This window comes from Sturnus vulgaris, chromosome 9, assembly GCF_052056855.1.
Source record: "Sturnus vulgaris isolate bStuVul1 chromosome 9, bStuVul1.hap1, whole genome shotgun sequence".
Classification (NCBI taxonomy): domain Eukaryota; kingdom Metazoa; phylum Chordata; class Aves; order Passeriformes; family Sturnidae; genus Sturnus; species Sturnus vulgaris.
Window position 1 is genome coordinate 29,415,328 of NC_142251.1, and position 15,208 is coordinate 29,430,535.

General features: G+C 51.7%; 1 protein-coding gene across 1 annotated transcript in view; it reads right to left on the bottom strand.

Moving 5' to 3' along the window:
- Window positions 1-7,005: 7,005 nt before the first annotated feature.
- XPR1 (xenotropic and polytropic retrovirus receptor 1) overlaps window positions 7,006-15,208 on the bottom strand; it is a 103,562-nt gene continuing 95,359 nt past the window's right edge. Inside the window, exons 12-15 of the mRNA XM_014874744.2 lie at window positions 10,835-11,001; window positions 10,425-10,564; window positions 9,498-9,719; window positions 7,006-7,857 (exon numbers count right to left, since the gene is read on the bottom strand). Coding sequence (XP_014730230.1) covers window positions 7,797-7,857; window positions 9,498-9,719; window positions 10,425-10,564; window positions 10,835-11,001 — 590 coding nt within the window. The 3' untranslated portion in view covers window positions 7,006-7,796. The remainder of the gene's footprint in view (window positions 7,858-9,497; window positions 9,720-10,424; window positions 10,565-10,834; window positions 11,002-15,208) is intronic.

The following is a 15,208-nucleotide window of genomic DNA, read 5'->3' on the forward strand; positions in this document are numbered from 1 at the left end:
GGAATGGGGCCGCAATGAGGGGTCGGTGGTTCCCCAAAGCGGGTGGCCAGGGGCAGGGCAGGAGCGCGGGCGCCCACCCAGACTGTTCCAGGTGCCCTGGGGCACCCAGCAAGGAGACTCGGAGGGAACAGACACTTTCTGAGCTAAACCAGGGCCCCAAACCTCCGCAGAACAGAAATCCCTCCCGGCGACAACTCGGGGCCACCAGCCGGACGCCAGCCCCTGCTCCGCCCTGGCCCCCGGGGCCACACGTGGCACTCGTCCTGCGCCCTCGTCGCGGTCCCGGTGGCACCCAGGTGCCGCTGCCCTCCTGCACCCCGCCGGGAGCATCCCGTCCCCGCTGGTAGCCCTGGAGGAGCATCCCCGTGACACCCCCCGGGCCCCATCCCTGCCCAGCTCCCCCAGGCCCTCACTGCCCCAGGCTGAGTGGGACGGGGCCGCGGGCGGGATACGAGGGCTGTCCTTACCCCCGGAGCAGCATCGGGAGAGGGCTGGGAAGAAGGAGAAGAAAGCGGAAGAAGGGAAGGAAGCAGGGGAGGGAAAAAAAGAAATTAAAAAAAAAAAACGGCCAAACCAGCAAATCCCGGCCCCTCCAGCCGAGCCCGAGCTCAGCCGCTTGGCTGGGCTGTGGGGCCGTGGCTGGCCCTGCCTCCCGTCCCGGCCTCCTCCTCCTCCTCCTCCTCCTCCTCCTGCTCTCCGCGCACCCCACGCCGGGGCACCCGGCCAAAGCCGGCCCCGGACCGCCCGGTCCCCGCACTGGGGACAGGGGGTGACCCCGCGCTGCCACCCAGGGAACTCCGCAGGAGGGGAACCCAGCAGCCCGGGACAGAGGGATCCCTTGGCCGTCTCTCGTTCCAAAGGAATGTCCTTTGTCTGGGCTGCGGGTTGGGAAGGCGGCGGAGCGAGGCCGGGCCGCCTCCCCGGTGCCGAGGGGGCTGCGCCGCACCCGCGGGATGGGGCCGGTGCTCCCGGGGCCGGGGGGATTTCTCCAGCAGCAAAGCCCGCCGGCTCTCGGCACCTTCCTGTGAGCATCACACGTTTGCAGCTGTGCTGAATTCTCCTGCTTTCCGGATGCCAAATCCCGCTTGGACCCACGGCGAGCCAGGGCCGTGCCATCTCCAGGCAGCAGGGCGGTGGGAGCCGAGCTCGGTGCATCCATCCACATCCCTACCCCTAAACCCGGCATGCGACACGTGCCTGCTCACCACGCACCCCATCCTAACCCCCCTCCCTCCCCCCGAGGCCCCACCACGCAGGAGGAGGGTCCCGGGTGGGCAGTGCTTACCTAGAGGTGCCAGGGCTGCCGTCCCCAGGGGCACCAGGGGTCTGAGGGGGCCCGGGGAGTCCCGGCCCCGCTCCGGCTGCCGCTTTAAGCTGTGGCTTTTGATATTCGTGATTGGTTTCATAATCCCGATCAAAAGGAAATCACCAGGATTATGAAATTGTTTTAATCCTTCTGGCTCTGGCCGCACCGGCCCCTGCCAGCACGAGCAGCAAGAAATCACTTTTATCTTCTTAAAATGTCCCCGGCCCTGGGTGGCCCTGGGGCCCTCATCAGAGCCAAACCTGAGCCCAAGGGCTTCCCACTCCACAGAGGTGACTCCATGCGGGACAGACCGAGCATCTTCCCTTGGCTGCTTCCAGGCAGGAAGGGCCAGCTGAGAGCTTTGTGTGGAAGAGCCCAGGGGAGAGGAACCATCCTCACCCTGTCCCCCAGCACTGTGACAACCAGGACCCATCCTTACCTGCAGGCCATTCCAGAAAGGGATCCTGGCTCCTTTGCCTGGGCTGTGGAGGTGACACACACCTGAGAGACGTCCCTATCGAGCTGGGGTGAGGTGCCAAAGCAAGGAGGGCTCCTGCCACCAGCCCGGGAATGCCAGCAGGGAGCCGTGGCTGGGATTAAACCTCCGGGAAGCGGCTGCTGTGAGCAGCAACAGGCTTAGAGTGATTTCAAGGCACTGGGCTCTCTTCTGGAGGGAGATTGATTGCAAGAGGCAATGAAGAGATTTAAAGAGCAAAATAAAAGCACAGACCCCAAACAACCCCAGGCTGGGCTGCTCAGCCTCAGGTCACCCACTGTGCTGGCAGGACACCACCTCGGACTGGAGATGGGCTGGAGAGAGGCAACCAAGGGCTCCCAAAAGGACCATGAGCCTTTGGCCAGCACAGCACAGTCTGGGCAGGAGGTTTTTTCCCGTGGCATGTTGGGTGTGAGCCCCTCCTGCCCACCTCCAACCCTCCTCAGACATCTCCCTCCTCCAAGCACCTCTGCCTCCTCCCAGGACATGGATGTCCTCCACCTCCAGCCACCAGCGACATCCCACAGCTCCCAAGACAGCAAGAGCAGCAGGAGCCAATGCTCCGTGGGTGAATGCGGCACAGGGGTGGGACTTGGGAAGACACACACACAGACCAGGGACAAAAGAGCCGTCAGATCATTGGAAAACAAAGAGCTTGTAATAATGAAAAAAGGACAGATTTTGTAACCAATCACTTTTTCCTTTGAAAAAACACAATCACAGTAACTTTGCTTTATACAACCACCTAGAAACTATGAAACAGTATCACATTGTGCAGTATTTTTTTTAAACCTACTTATCAAGAAGGGAATTCCACACTTCAAAAATTATATCCATTTGGGGAGGAAGGAGGAGACAGCTAATAGCGCAGTCACAGATACATCATGAGTCCAAGCAAGCAGCAATTCTTTGTCCTCACCTTTTCCACTGAGCCAAAACAGAAGAGTGGAGAAGGGGATAGCAAAAGAGAAAGGAGGGGGGAAGAAAGAAAGCACCCACAGAGGACTAATCACACTCCATAATTACTTTTGACATCTACAGGGCTTCATAAAGATCATTTAGACCAACACAGCAGGGAGGGGGAGAGGAAGGCGGCAGCGGGACCTGGGGGGAACTTTGGCATTTCCACCCTGGGCCCCTTCCAAGCGCCGATCCTTCGCCACGAGGACCTACGGGGTGGAGAGGTCATCGCGAGTTCTACCAGGATGCCCAATTTCTCCTCTGGAGTGAAGAGTTTGCAATTTGGTTTACAGAGCTTGAGGGACTGTCAGGCAGCAGGGCACCTTGCCAGGCAGGGCCAGTGCCTCTTGCCCACTGAGCCATGGCTGTGCCAGGGCCGGGGCAGCCTTGGGCTCCCACTGGGAGCAGGGCTGGGGTGTCAGCATCGGGGTGCTCCTCATGTTGTGTCCCTTTCCCGGGGTGTTGCAGCAGGGATCGAAGCCCCCAGGGATGGTGACACACCAGTTTAGCCCACGGTGGCAGCAGGGGACACTTGCCCCAAGGTGCAGAGTTTGGGGCTGGGGTCATGTAAAGGAGGCAAGGTTTGATGAGGTGACAGCCACTGAGCCCAGCCGTGACTGCTGCAGAGGTACCACAGGGATTTCCCACTCTTCCCCCAGGAGCCCCAGCCCCTCTTTTCCAAGGAGACAAAACAATCCATTTGCCTTCTGGAATAAAAATGTAAATTAAAAAAAAAAACAAACAATGTTTAAGGCAGAAGATCACCTTGCCCCTGCTAGTGCAAAGCAGAAGGGCAGAAGAGAGAAGGGAGGACATGGAGCTGGGATGCAGCATGTGAGCAAAGTGGCTTTTGTGTCCCCAACTTGCCAAGCCATATCCCAGCCCTGGGACACTTCCCAGCACATGGCTTGACACTGGGGACACAGCCCCCAAAGCCCAGAGAGCAGAGCATGGCAGCATCCCTGCAGGACAAGGCCAAATCTACTTGGCCGTTCAAAACACAGCAAAGGCTTCACACTGTCTCCACTGCTCGTTGGAAGTAAAATCCCCAGGGATTGTTATCTCCTGAACCAGGAACATGCTTTCCCTCCCTGTCTGCCACACTGGCCTTGGAGCTGAGTGCCAGCACAGAGGCAGAACAAACAGCACAAGCGTTTTTGGGGAAGTAGGAACAGCAGGATCCAACTCTGCTGAGATTTCCACCAGAGATCTCTCCCATTCCAAGATATTTGTGCTGAAGGCTGCTGCCGGTTGACCCCTTTTATTGGAATCAAACAGCAAAGACACTTGAGAGAATGAGGAGGGCCAGGAGCAGGGTTAGGAAAGGTGCTGGATGAACACTTTTTTTAGTTGACTTTGGGAATGCACCTGATGAGAGAGGTAGGAGCTCGTTGGATACATACAGGCTGCAGCCAGGAGTGCTGCAAATGCATTTCTTTTAAAATGTGGTGGGACAGCATTGGTTCTCATTGGAGAAGCTCCCACTCCTGCTTGCCAAGTCCAAAGATCCCAATCCTGCCCTGCTGTCCTATCAGGAACACACCCATGGCACATGGCATTGCCCAGCCCCAGCACAGGGACCTGGTGTTTCTGGTGACACCATCCCAAAGCCACATGGGGAAGCCAGCCAGCAAATAAACTCTGGATGCTGCAACACCTCACCCCCTGCAACCCCCAAATCCCCAGAGGAGCGGCAGGATGGAAAGCAGGAGGGAATCAGCATGGAGAAGCAAGTTCAAAGGGAACCTCCAAAAGTCACAAATGCCACAGTGTGGCATCTCCTCTCAGACTGCACCATCCTAATGGGTTTCACCAGACCAAAACAGCTCCACACCATCCTCGGAGCTGTCAAACTCAACCTCTACTGAATCACGAGGCACAGCCCAACACCTGAAAGCCAGAGCTTGAAGACCTTCCTCAGCTTCCCCTTCCCATCCAGCTGCATCCCAACAACTAAAGCCCTGGATAAACCCCTCACCCTCAGCTCCTTTTAAGGCTGCTCTGTCCTTCTGGAATGCCACCACGCTGCTCTCCCTACAGGAGTGTTTTCAAGCACCCATGAGCAAAGCCCAGTTCAGGAAATGAAGCCAGCCTGGGAATGTCCCCACTCCCCTCGCTCCTGCTGCTCCCAAGGAGCGACAGGGCTATTTTCTCTCACCATCTGTTCTGTTTCATTAGGTCTCCCTTTATTGGCCAGATGTTCTCGTAGATGTGGAGCCATCCTGGCTTTAGTGCTCGCTCTCAGGAGGAATCTGCATGCCCGGTTTCTCAGAAATCTCTGGGAGGGAGGGAACAGGCAGACCCAGGGCTGGGAGCTAGGAGCCTTTAAAAGCCACACTTCTGGGAATTCAGGCTGCTTTCCCCTGAGACAGCATCTTCAGTGCCAAAACGGACAATGTTTTATTTTAGGAGATAATGTTTGCTCGTCATAGTATGCCACCTCCTTTTTTTTTTTTCCCCCTTACTTCTCCTGCCAGCAAAGACAGAAAAAGGGAAAGAGCAGAGCAAGGAACAGAGCAGATGGACACACTGAATTCTTGCTTCCCATAAGGATTTGGGTAAACTACAGAATAAGAATTTACTCACTTGCACCCCAACCCTCCCCAGCATGTTGGGAAGCAGAGGGTTGGACGGTGCAGCAGCAGGATGGACAGATGGACACAGGCCACCCAGCCATGCCCTGCCCTCCCCAGCCCAGCTGTGGAAGGCAGAGTGCTCCCAGGGAACAGCATCACTTCCAAATCACAGAACCATGGAATGGTTTGGCTTGGAAGACACCTTAAGGATGATATAGTTCCAACCCCTTGCCAAGGGCAGGGACACCCTCCATTAAACCAAATTGCTCACCATGTCTCTCTGTATTTTTAATTTCCCTCTGAAAAGAGGATAATTACCAGTAAAGCTCAGATTCTTTGCATAAAAAACCCACTTGCTTAAGTAACACCCAGTGATGTTACTTGATTTGAATGAATCCAAATAATTTTGGACTGCCTCCCTTCCAGTGCAGCTGCCCTCCCCTAACCTCCCCAGGCAGGGATGGCTCCATTCCCCACTGCTGGAAATACTTCCACATGGTTTGGACATGGCACCAATGCAAATTAGGAACCTGAAATACTTTAAGGGGCTTTATAACCCAGACTCCACTTCCATGCGAATGGGAATGCTCCATTTTAAGTATGAACTGACCTAAGGGAGGTAAAGACAGGAATCCAGGGGAGATGGAGAGCACAGTCCTAGCTCATCTGGCTCTGCTCCCATCAGAGCAGCTCCACACAGAGGAAGATGAGAGGAGCAGCACCACAACGGGGCTTTAATCTATTTCCAATTAAATGAAGAGAACCAAGTTGCCTTCTTCAGCAAGAGCAAGAGGCACAGCAGGCAAACTGAGGAAATGCAACACACCAGCCATGGGAGACACTGTGCTGGTTAAGGGAAACAACCACCAAACAGCCACTGAGGAGAGATTCCTGCAATTCCATTGCCAAAACTGTCACCAGCCAGGGGAGGCTCCTCCTTCGGGAGTTTGACCCTTCCCTTGCAGACCCACAGGAACAAGGTGTGCCAAGGGAAGGATGAGAGGGCTCTGAGGCCTCCATGGCTCCCTCCCAGGAGGGAGGGGAGACCAACAAGGCCATTGAATTCACATCTCCCTTCCAACATAACTTGCTCAGTTGTCTACTTAAGTCTGCTCGAATATCCTGAACTGGGAGAATGAGATGAGCCAAGGGGCAGACCACCAGGACAGTGCCCAACAGAGGCTTTCTGCTAAACCAGAAACCACAGAAGAGCAGTTCTCCATCTCACCTTCCCCATCAGATGGGCACACAGTTCTTTCCATGCTCCGTGAAACACACCCTACTATTCCTAAGCCCCAGCCTGATGAACGCCCTGTGCCATGAGAATTGTCACCTCCTCGCCTTGTCCCACTTTGCTGGGCTGCTGGAGAACTCAAAAGCTCCTTGCTCGGACTGAGATGCCCTCATGACACATCTAAGGCTTGGAAAAGTACTTTTTGATCTGGAGACTGAAGTTCCAAAGCCTTTGTTCACGCAGTGTTTTATGCTGTTGGTGGGAACCAACTCTCCTCTCCTTAGGATCATCTGCACTACTTTCACACGTGGAGAAGTTGGCTTTGAACCAGCACAAGAGACATGCCCAGAAGCAGTAGCAGCAACTAAAAAAATATCAGAAAGAGTAACTTTGGTTTAAAATAAAATTGAAAAGAAGTAAAAGAGAGAGAAGGTACACACAGGTGCAAGTTGTCTCACAAGAGGGGTATTTGCAGGGGCATCACCCCACAACCCTGGAGTTGGAGATCTACATTCCCCACTTTGTTTTACCATTACAACCTTCATTGCACAGGACTCAAAATCACTCTCATATGGTTGTTAACTTTCATAAATAATGTGAAAACTATATGCAACAGATACATCATATTTCCAAAAAATTATAAGAAAAGTTACATCAAATTAAAAAGTAGCTTCATGAATGAAGATACTGCTCTAAGTGCACTTTCCCTGCAAGTGCAGCCAGTGCCTCAGCGCTGGATATGAAGGAAAAAAACAACTGGAAAAAAAAAACAAAACCAACCAAAACAAATCCGATTTAAAAAGTCCGGTTTCAACCAGTCAAAACCGGGCCAAGCAGAAACCGAGCGTGCTCTCGGCACTGTCCCATGAGGGAGTCCCTACGATGCTTCGTTATCCAGATAAGGTTTGTATGTCCTTGTTGAGACTGTAAACAATCCTTCTTTCCTGAACTGTCCTCTTTATTGGCAAAAGAAAGTAAAATATTTTATTTTTTTGTTTGTTTGTTTGTTTGTTTAAAATAGAACATTAAAATTAACCCAGAAGAAAAGAAACAAAACACAGTGAGCTTGTTGGAGTCCATAGGATCTGGTCTGGAAGAGCTCGGAAAACGTGTTCAGTGTTTTCTCCTGTTTTCAGCTGGATCTGTACCAGAGCTCGGGTTACTTGGGGAAGAGGGAAACAGAAGGAGAAAACAAAGGATGTGGAATAAGAGAACGTGGCCATCTCATGTGTTCACTTCGTTTGCTAGGTCCTCTATCAATACCTTTGTGTCAGAAGCCTTGGACCTGGAAAAAAACAAAACACAGAACACTTACTGGGGAGAAGGAATTCCTGGAATGACAGCAGACAAACCCACAGTGAAAAAAGGGAAAAAATGCCTTTCTTATGCAGAGGGGGAATAAACAACCTACTGGAACTGTTTCACACCCTCCCACTCTCCCTGACAATAGCAGAGCCTTGTAAAGATGCCCCAGCTGTCCCTGAGCATCCTCCTGTGGCACTGCCCACTGCACACCATGCTGGGCACACTCTGCCCATGGCCAGTGTCACCTGCCAGGCTGGGACACGGCTGAGGACACAGCACTGCCGGGTGTGGAGCAGCCGCCCAGCCCTCCCCACACAACTCCACCAAACCCTTGCAGGATCCAGAGGAATGTTCCTGCCCCACCTCCCGCTGGGCTGCAGGAAGAACAGGAAGTTCTTTAGGGATATGCCTGGCACATCTCCACTGACTGCATGGCTGAGGGGTAAATGGGCATGGCTGGAGGGAATTCCACCAGGCTTTGGCCCACATTCCCTTTGTATAACATTTTTCAGTCTCTAGCAGCCACCCCAAGGCTGTTGGTATTGGTCCCATCCGTGCAGGCATAAGAGCCAAGCACAGCCCTGGGGCCAGAGCACACCCTCCTCCTCCCACCCCTCCCATGCAGTGCTGCAGGGATTGCACAACACTCCTGACCCGCTGTGCCTCAGCATCCCTGAGGAGCCTGGGCTTGTTCCCTGGCCAAAGGGCAGGAGGGACACACACAGGCACTGCAGGGAAAACACACAGTGGGCAGGTTCAGGGGCTGGGGTGCAGGACGGGGAAACGTCTGGGGTGCAAGAATGACGGGTGGGAAGAAAAAGTGCAGGGGTTTGGATTTGAGAGAGGAAGGAGTCTGAGATCTTATGTATGAACCTTAACCAAAGAAAAACTGGAATCATACAGAATCATAGAATAGTTTGGGTTGGAAGGGACCTTAAAGATCATCTGGTTCCAACCCTCTTGCCACAGGCAGGGATACCACTCACTAGACTTCACTGCTCAGGGCCAAATCCAGCCTGGCCTTGAACACTTCCAGGGATGGGGCAGCCACAACTTCCCTGGGCAACCTGTGCCAGGGCCTCATCACCTTCACAGAGAAGAATTTCTTCTTAATATCTAATCTAACCCTGTCCTTTGTCAGTTTAAAACCATTGCCCCTTCTGTCACTGCGAGGTATAAAGAGTCCCTCTCCCCCTTTTTCACAAGAGGGAGATTTTTTCACAAAATGTGTGGTTGAGGGGAACCTCTCCTCCAGTTTGCATTTATAACCTCTGTCAGACTATTTCTGCAGGAGGAGAAGCTTGTAAAAAGGGAACTCCCTTTTCTGATGGTTTATCAGAACCCCAATATGTGTAAATTAGTGGGGTTAATGGATTAATCCTGTGGCAGAGAGAGGCACTCGTTTACTAATTGGACCTGTCCTCGCTTTGAAGACTGGGCTGAAATATTTGCAGGATTCCCAGTGCACGGTTCCCAGTGCAGGAATCCCAGTGCAGGAATCCCAGTGCAGGGGTCCCAGTGCAGGGGTCCCAGTGCAGGAATCCCAGTGCATGGATCCCAGTGCAGCGTTCCCAGCAGGCACGAAGAGCAGCAGCAGCAGGGCAGGGTTTGTGAACGTACTGTGAGGCGAGGCGAGGCCTGCGCAGGGACACGCTCAGGCTGCGCTTCCACTGCTTGTTCTTGCGGCGGTTCCGGACGCCGTCCTCCTGGTCCATCATCTGGTCCAGGAGCGTCAGGTCGTCGGCGTTGAGCGGAGCCACCGAGATGTCCCTGACGGCGCGGAACTCGCCGCAGTTGTTCAGGTGCTCGTTCTCCAGACGGAAGAAGTTCCACACAAACCGCCTGCACGGAGAGGAAAAGGGGGAATTTCCAACCGAGCTCACCTTGTACAGGCATTTCCTGCGCTGGGCAAAGCACTGGGGTCTGCACCTGGAGGAACAGCCAGTGACCAACGGCAGCACCTGCTGCAACATCTGGAGAACAACATTCCCTATCCTAATGCTGACAGCCCTAATATGGACAGCACGGAGGTACCAAGCATTACGAGCCGAAGGCCACCTCCAGGATCTATGTGAGTGAGGGTCAGCTTCAAGTTCTTCCCAGGAAGCTGTGAGGGTGGGTTTCCAGCTACAGAAAAGGTGTTTAAAGGTCCTGGAACCTTGAAGGATCCAAATCGATGATGCAAGAATACAAATTAGCATTTGGAAAAGAAGCAGAGGTTTGAAAATCGGAAACTTGAGGATCTGGAAATTTCAAGGAGAAATTTGGTAAAAAACTAACCCCTCAAGATTATGTCACAGTTCAGAAAGAACTGCAAACTCAATGTGAAGGACTCAGCTCCACACTGTGGCAGAGCCCCCTACCCCCTTTCTTTACTCAGCACCCCGTTTGGATTAAATATTCCTGTTAATCCTGGTCTCCTTGAAATAAAAACCAGCATATTCCTCATCCAAGGATCCAGGCGCTTCCCCCTCCATGCTGATGGTACAGCAGAAAAATGTGAAAATAAATCCAAGAGAAATGAGCTGCTCAGCCCAGCAGTCTTACCGGAACACCTCGAGTGGGGCAAACACAGTAGAAATTATGTCCGCAGCGTAGGGAAAGATCTGCATGGAAGTGAGGGAGATCTGGATGGTCCACGCAAAACGCAGGATGACGTCCTCTACAATGGCACAATAGTAGTATGCCTGAGGAGCAACAAGAACAAAACAGCTCAACAAACATCTTCTGCACCAAAAAGACCTCATCAGGTCTTTGGGAAGCTACAGAATCTGCTGCTCAAATGCAAGCAAAACCAACAGAAATTATGCTTGGAAACAAATCAGCTCTACTGCTGGAAAATCCCAGCCTGTAGCTTTGGAATGCTCTGGTGGCCAACTGCAAAATGCTCTGAACTCAGCAAGTTTGGTTAGAATGTCACAAGCCTGTCCTAAGGGAAGAGCAGGCTGCATACGCACTTTCTGTGGGTAGACAATTCCTTCTCGGAGAAAGGTATTTTCACCAGCATTTTTGTCAAAGAGACCCCAGTCCATCTTCAGGTCCCAAATGAGGGTATAGCAAGAGCTGATGAAACAGAAGATAATCCACAGGTAGAAGAACACTTGGGTGTCACTGTGGTTTTTAGCTGGAAAAGAGAAGAACAACATACTTCTGTAGAACTGAGAGCACATCCCTTCTTAAAACAGCTACAAGCTGCCTCATTTGAGCAGTGGAAATCACCTGTTTTCTCCAAGTTCTGGGAATATACATTAAATACTAATCTGAGCCAAACCAAAAGCCTTAGCAGGACCTGCTTTATATTGTTATACAAATTCCACTTTCATCTCATTCAACTTTCAGCACTTGGCATTGAAATTTACATTAACATTTGGAACAGGCTCCCAGGGAAGTGGTCACAGTCCCAAGCCTGCCAGAGCTCAGGAAGCGTTTGGGGAACACCCTGAGGCACATGGGGATTCTTGGGGATGGTCCTGTGCCGGGCCAGGAGCCGGACTCGAGGATCCCTTGTGGGTTCCAACCCAGCGTGTTCCATGATTTTAATTTCCCTGGACTTGTGGCAGGGCTGCCGTTCTGGCTCTGAACAGCAGGTGGAAGCTGAGGGCCACATTTCGCAAAGGACGTGGGCTTGTACAAAGGATACAGCACTGAGAGCTCAGATAGGAGGGTTTGGTAAGAAAATATTTGCGTTTGTATTAACACAACAACTGCGAATTAGTGCACTAAAAGCCTGAAGAGCATGGGCAGTACAGGAATTACCACCAGCCATTTCAGAGCTTGTGGTGGGGCAAGGGAAAAGGCAGCAGTACATTAAAATGTACAAATCCTAAAGCAGGCTCTGTATGGAGTTTTAAATACCCATATAGAGCTCTTCTTCCAAAACAGGAAACTGTGGGCCCACCATCTGCTCACCTGGGGATAGGTTTTTCCAACCAAATTGTTTCCCACTCCCCCCGAAAGGTTATACTGCTCTCAATTCGGCTACAGTTCCCTACATCAGCTGGCTGGGGAAAAACAAACAGAGCTGGTAAGTTCTGTTTGCTTTTGAAAAGCTGGCTCAAAAAATTCATGCAAATAAAACACATGATGATGCTTCGGAAGGCTGAGACATTTTGCACTTGGCTGGTAGCAGGAATCTCTCCTTTCTGTGCAGTCTCAGCAATTGCTCATTCACCGATTCCCTCTAACAAAGCAAAGAACATTTCCAGTACAAAAAGATGTTTTCAGCCCGAGCCCAACACCATACCACATGACAGCACCTTTTCCTATACATGTAGCTTTAAAACAACGGAATCCCCGTAGCTGATCAGCCAGGGAGCAACAGGACAATTTGCCCTCTCCTTCCTTCTGTATTTCTAGCAATTACGATCTAAATGTAACGCGGCAATCCGATAAAATTAATGGAGGTGAAAATGAGAGTACATTCCTCCCATTACGCCTTTCAGGCTTCCTGGACATGATGTGCAGGATATAGGTCAAACCCACACGCTCCTTCCCCTCTCGAAACACCCCCCTAAGGCAAACCTCTGAACGCCACTCATGCAGCAAAGCCTGTTTCGCACCTGCTGCTGCAGGAAAAGGACACGGGATCGCTGCAGCTCCCAGGTCCGAGCAGCTTCCTCGCTTTGGGGCAAGGCTGGAAGCCTCTGAGCACAGCCCACACCCTGAGCGTGACCAAGACACGGGTCTAACATCGCATTCCTGGTCCCTGCAGAGCCGTGACGTCAGCCGGGAGCAGCGCTCACGGATGCCCAGGTACCTCAAACGCTGCTGCTGCCTGGAAACAGCCTCTCCCGGGCTATTTTTAACGTGCAGCTGCCCACAGAAAGGGACACAGGTGAGGATTTTGGAGCTTAGCGATGAGGGCTGCACTGCCAGGTTTTCAGTCCCCCCACCGCAGCTCCTCCAAAGCCTCCACAACATTATTTCAGGAAGAAAAGGCAGATAGTGACATTCGGTGACTCATGAGACACTAAGCCTGTTATTTCCAGCATTATTTTTAGCTCATTAGATCTCCATGTTTAGTTCCCATTACCAGACCCTAAAGGAAAATTCAGAGGCAGCTCAAGGGTTGTATGTGCTTTCAAAGCACCTAAAATGCTTCAAAACACCCTGTGAGGCTGCAGTGCTTCCTCTCACCTTAGGCTTGAAAGTTACATCATGCTGCTTTGGGTTGGGCTCCTTTTTTTTTTTCCCTTAAGGACAGAATTAAAATAAACTGAGTATTATTCCACACCTTCGTGGTGAAGGCAGTGCAGCCAGCACCATCCATTGCACCCCTGGCCTGAGTCATGTCCTGCAGGAGCAGGCAGAAGTGCAGGGAAACATTGCTTTGGGCAAAGGGCAGCTCCTTTGGAGTTCTGTGGTCATGGAGGGGCTGGTCTGTCCCCTGATTATCATCTCCAAGCACACAAGGGTGAACAAAACTCTATCTTAAGTTGGCAATTACAGAGGAAAGAAAGGGACTTCAAAGGTTCTGACTGCTTAAACCTAAATCCCAGAATGTTCAGGTTGGAAGGGACACTTGGTCCAAACTCTCTGCTCAAGCAGGGCCATCCCAGAGCACGTGGCACAGGTTCTTGTCAGCAATTCCAGAAAGGAGAACTGGGAAGGAAAAGGCCCAAGTCAGAAATTTAATCTCACCAATCTCAAAAGGATGTGCTTGCTTTCAGTTAAGTTATCCCGGGCTCAGTTCCCCTCTCCCTGCCTCTGTCTTTGCAGCAGCCTTTTTCAGTGGCACCTGGGGTCAACACTGCTGGCCCCTTGCTCCTGCTCCCTTTCTCACCAACCAGCTCTGCAATGCATTCAGCTCATGGAAAAATTCATTAAAAATCCAAATCGCTCCCTGGTAAAATGCCCTAATCAGAACTGGCCTATTGTCTTCATTCTTGGCCTCCAAGTCTTCCTTTAATCACTTATCCTCCTTTTCCTCCTGCCTGCAGTTCTGTTTGATACCTTCCTTCCTTCTGTCCTCATTGGTATTCAGCTGGTGTGCAGAAATATGTTACTGCTCCAGGCAAGCAATTATAGCTGGGTCTCTCCTGGCTGGTCCTAGCAGCCCTCTTCACTGCTGCTCAGGGGGAGAGAAAATCAAGGCATTCATATTCTGCCCAGAGGCTCCATCAACTCCTGGCCTGCCGGTTTTCCAGGAGCAATACAGAGCTCTGCATATTTATGATGATGTCAGGGTCTATTTAAGCAGGAACTGTTTCATCCTATGTGTTTTTTCTTTGTTTAATGAGGTGCTAGGAAACACCAAAAACCATGAGAGAGGGAGAGAGTCTCTGGATGAGAGCAGCACTCTGGACACCTGGCAGATCTCAACCTCTCCAGGAAGGAAAAAAAGAGGAAGTTTTCAATGCCCCATGGCACCAGTGACATCCCCCCAACACAGGCACAAAGGACCTTCCTATTCCATGCTCCAAAGGGCACCACCACGGAACAACTTCCTGAGCTGCTGTTATTCAAAGCAGCACGTGCAGGACCAAACAGCACCAGCAAAAAACCTCTGAAGCTGCAGGTGCAGCTCTAAGCCTGAGGATGGGCTGATTTCAGTGCTCACATTGCCATGTCTGCAGCTTGGAGGTGTGCAGTTATGTCAGAGGCTGAGTCCACAATTCCTGGCTGCCTCCACTTGCCACAAAGCCTGTGGGAAGCAGTTTGCAGCCTTCACCACAGAATTTCCATTAGCATCCTCAGTTTACCCTATAATATGCAATTCCAGCAGATCCTCTGCACAAATACACCTCAAATTGCTCCAGAAGGTCAACTAGATAAATAATGGATGGCTTCCACCTTTGAACTGAAGCTGTGAATAGCCACAGTCCCAGAAAAACAGCCAAAGGCACCTGAAGCAGCAGAATTTACTGCCTGCAAAAACTGCTGATAGGCAATATCCTGGATCCCCAAACCAGCCCCAGGGCCACAGCATCTGACTGGCATTGTAAGGGAACACTGCTCTGCAGAATTTACAGCCCCTTCGAAGCACAGGCAGGAGAAAAGGTTGCTTTCCATCAAAGAGAGACAGCGAGTGCTCTCCCGAAAGCTGTTAATATTGACTTTACCTCCAAAGAATACTATCTGTTTACCCTGCTGAATTATTCTGGGGAATGTAAACACTATATAGTATTCAACACAGCAAAAATCAATGCCATGTATTATTGAAGGGCTAGATAAGAGCACAATGGCCCTCGATAAGCATTCCTGGCGTGCCACCCACCGTGGGTTGTGCGGATTGGGAGTGCTCTGATAAAAGCTGGAGGAAGCAGGAGGTTATCAGGCAACACAGCCAGGTAAGCCCTGCTACACAGAACACTGACTACTCTGCCAACCAG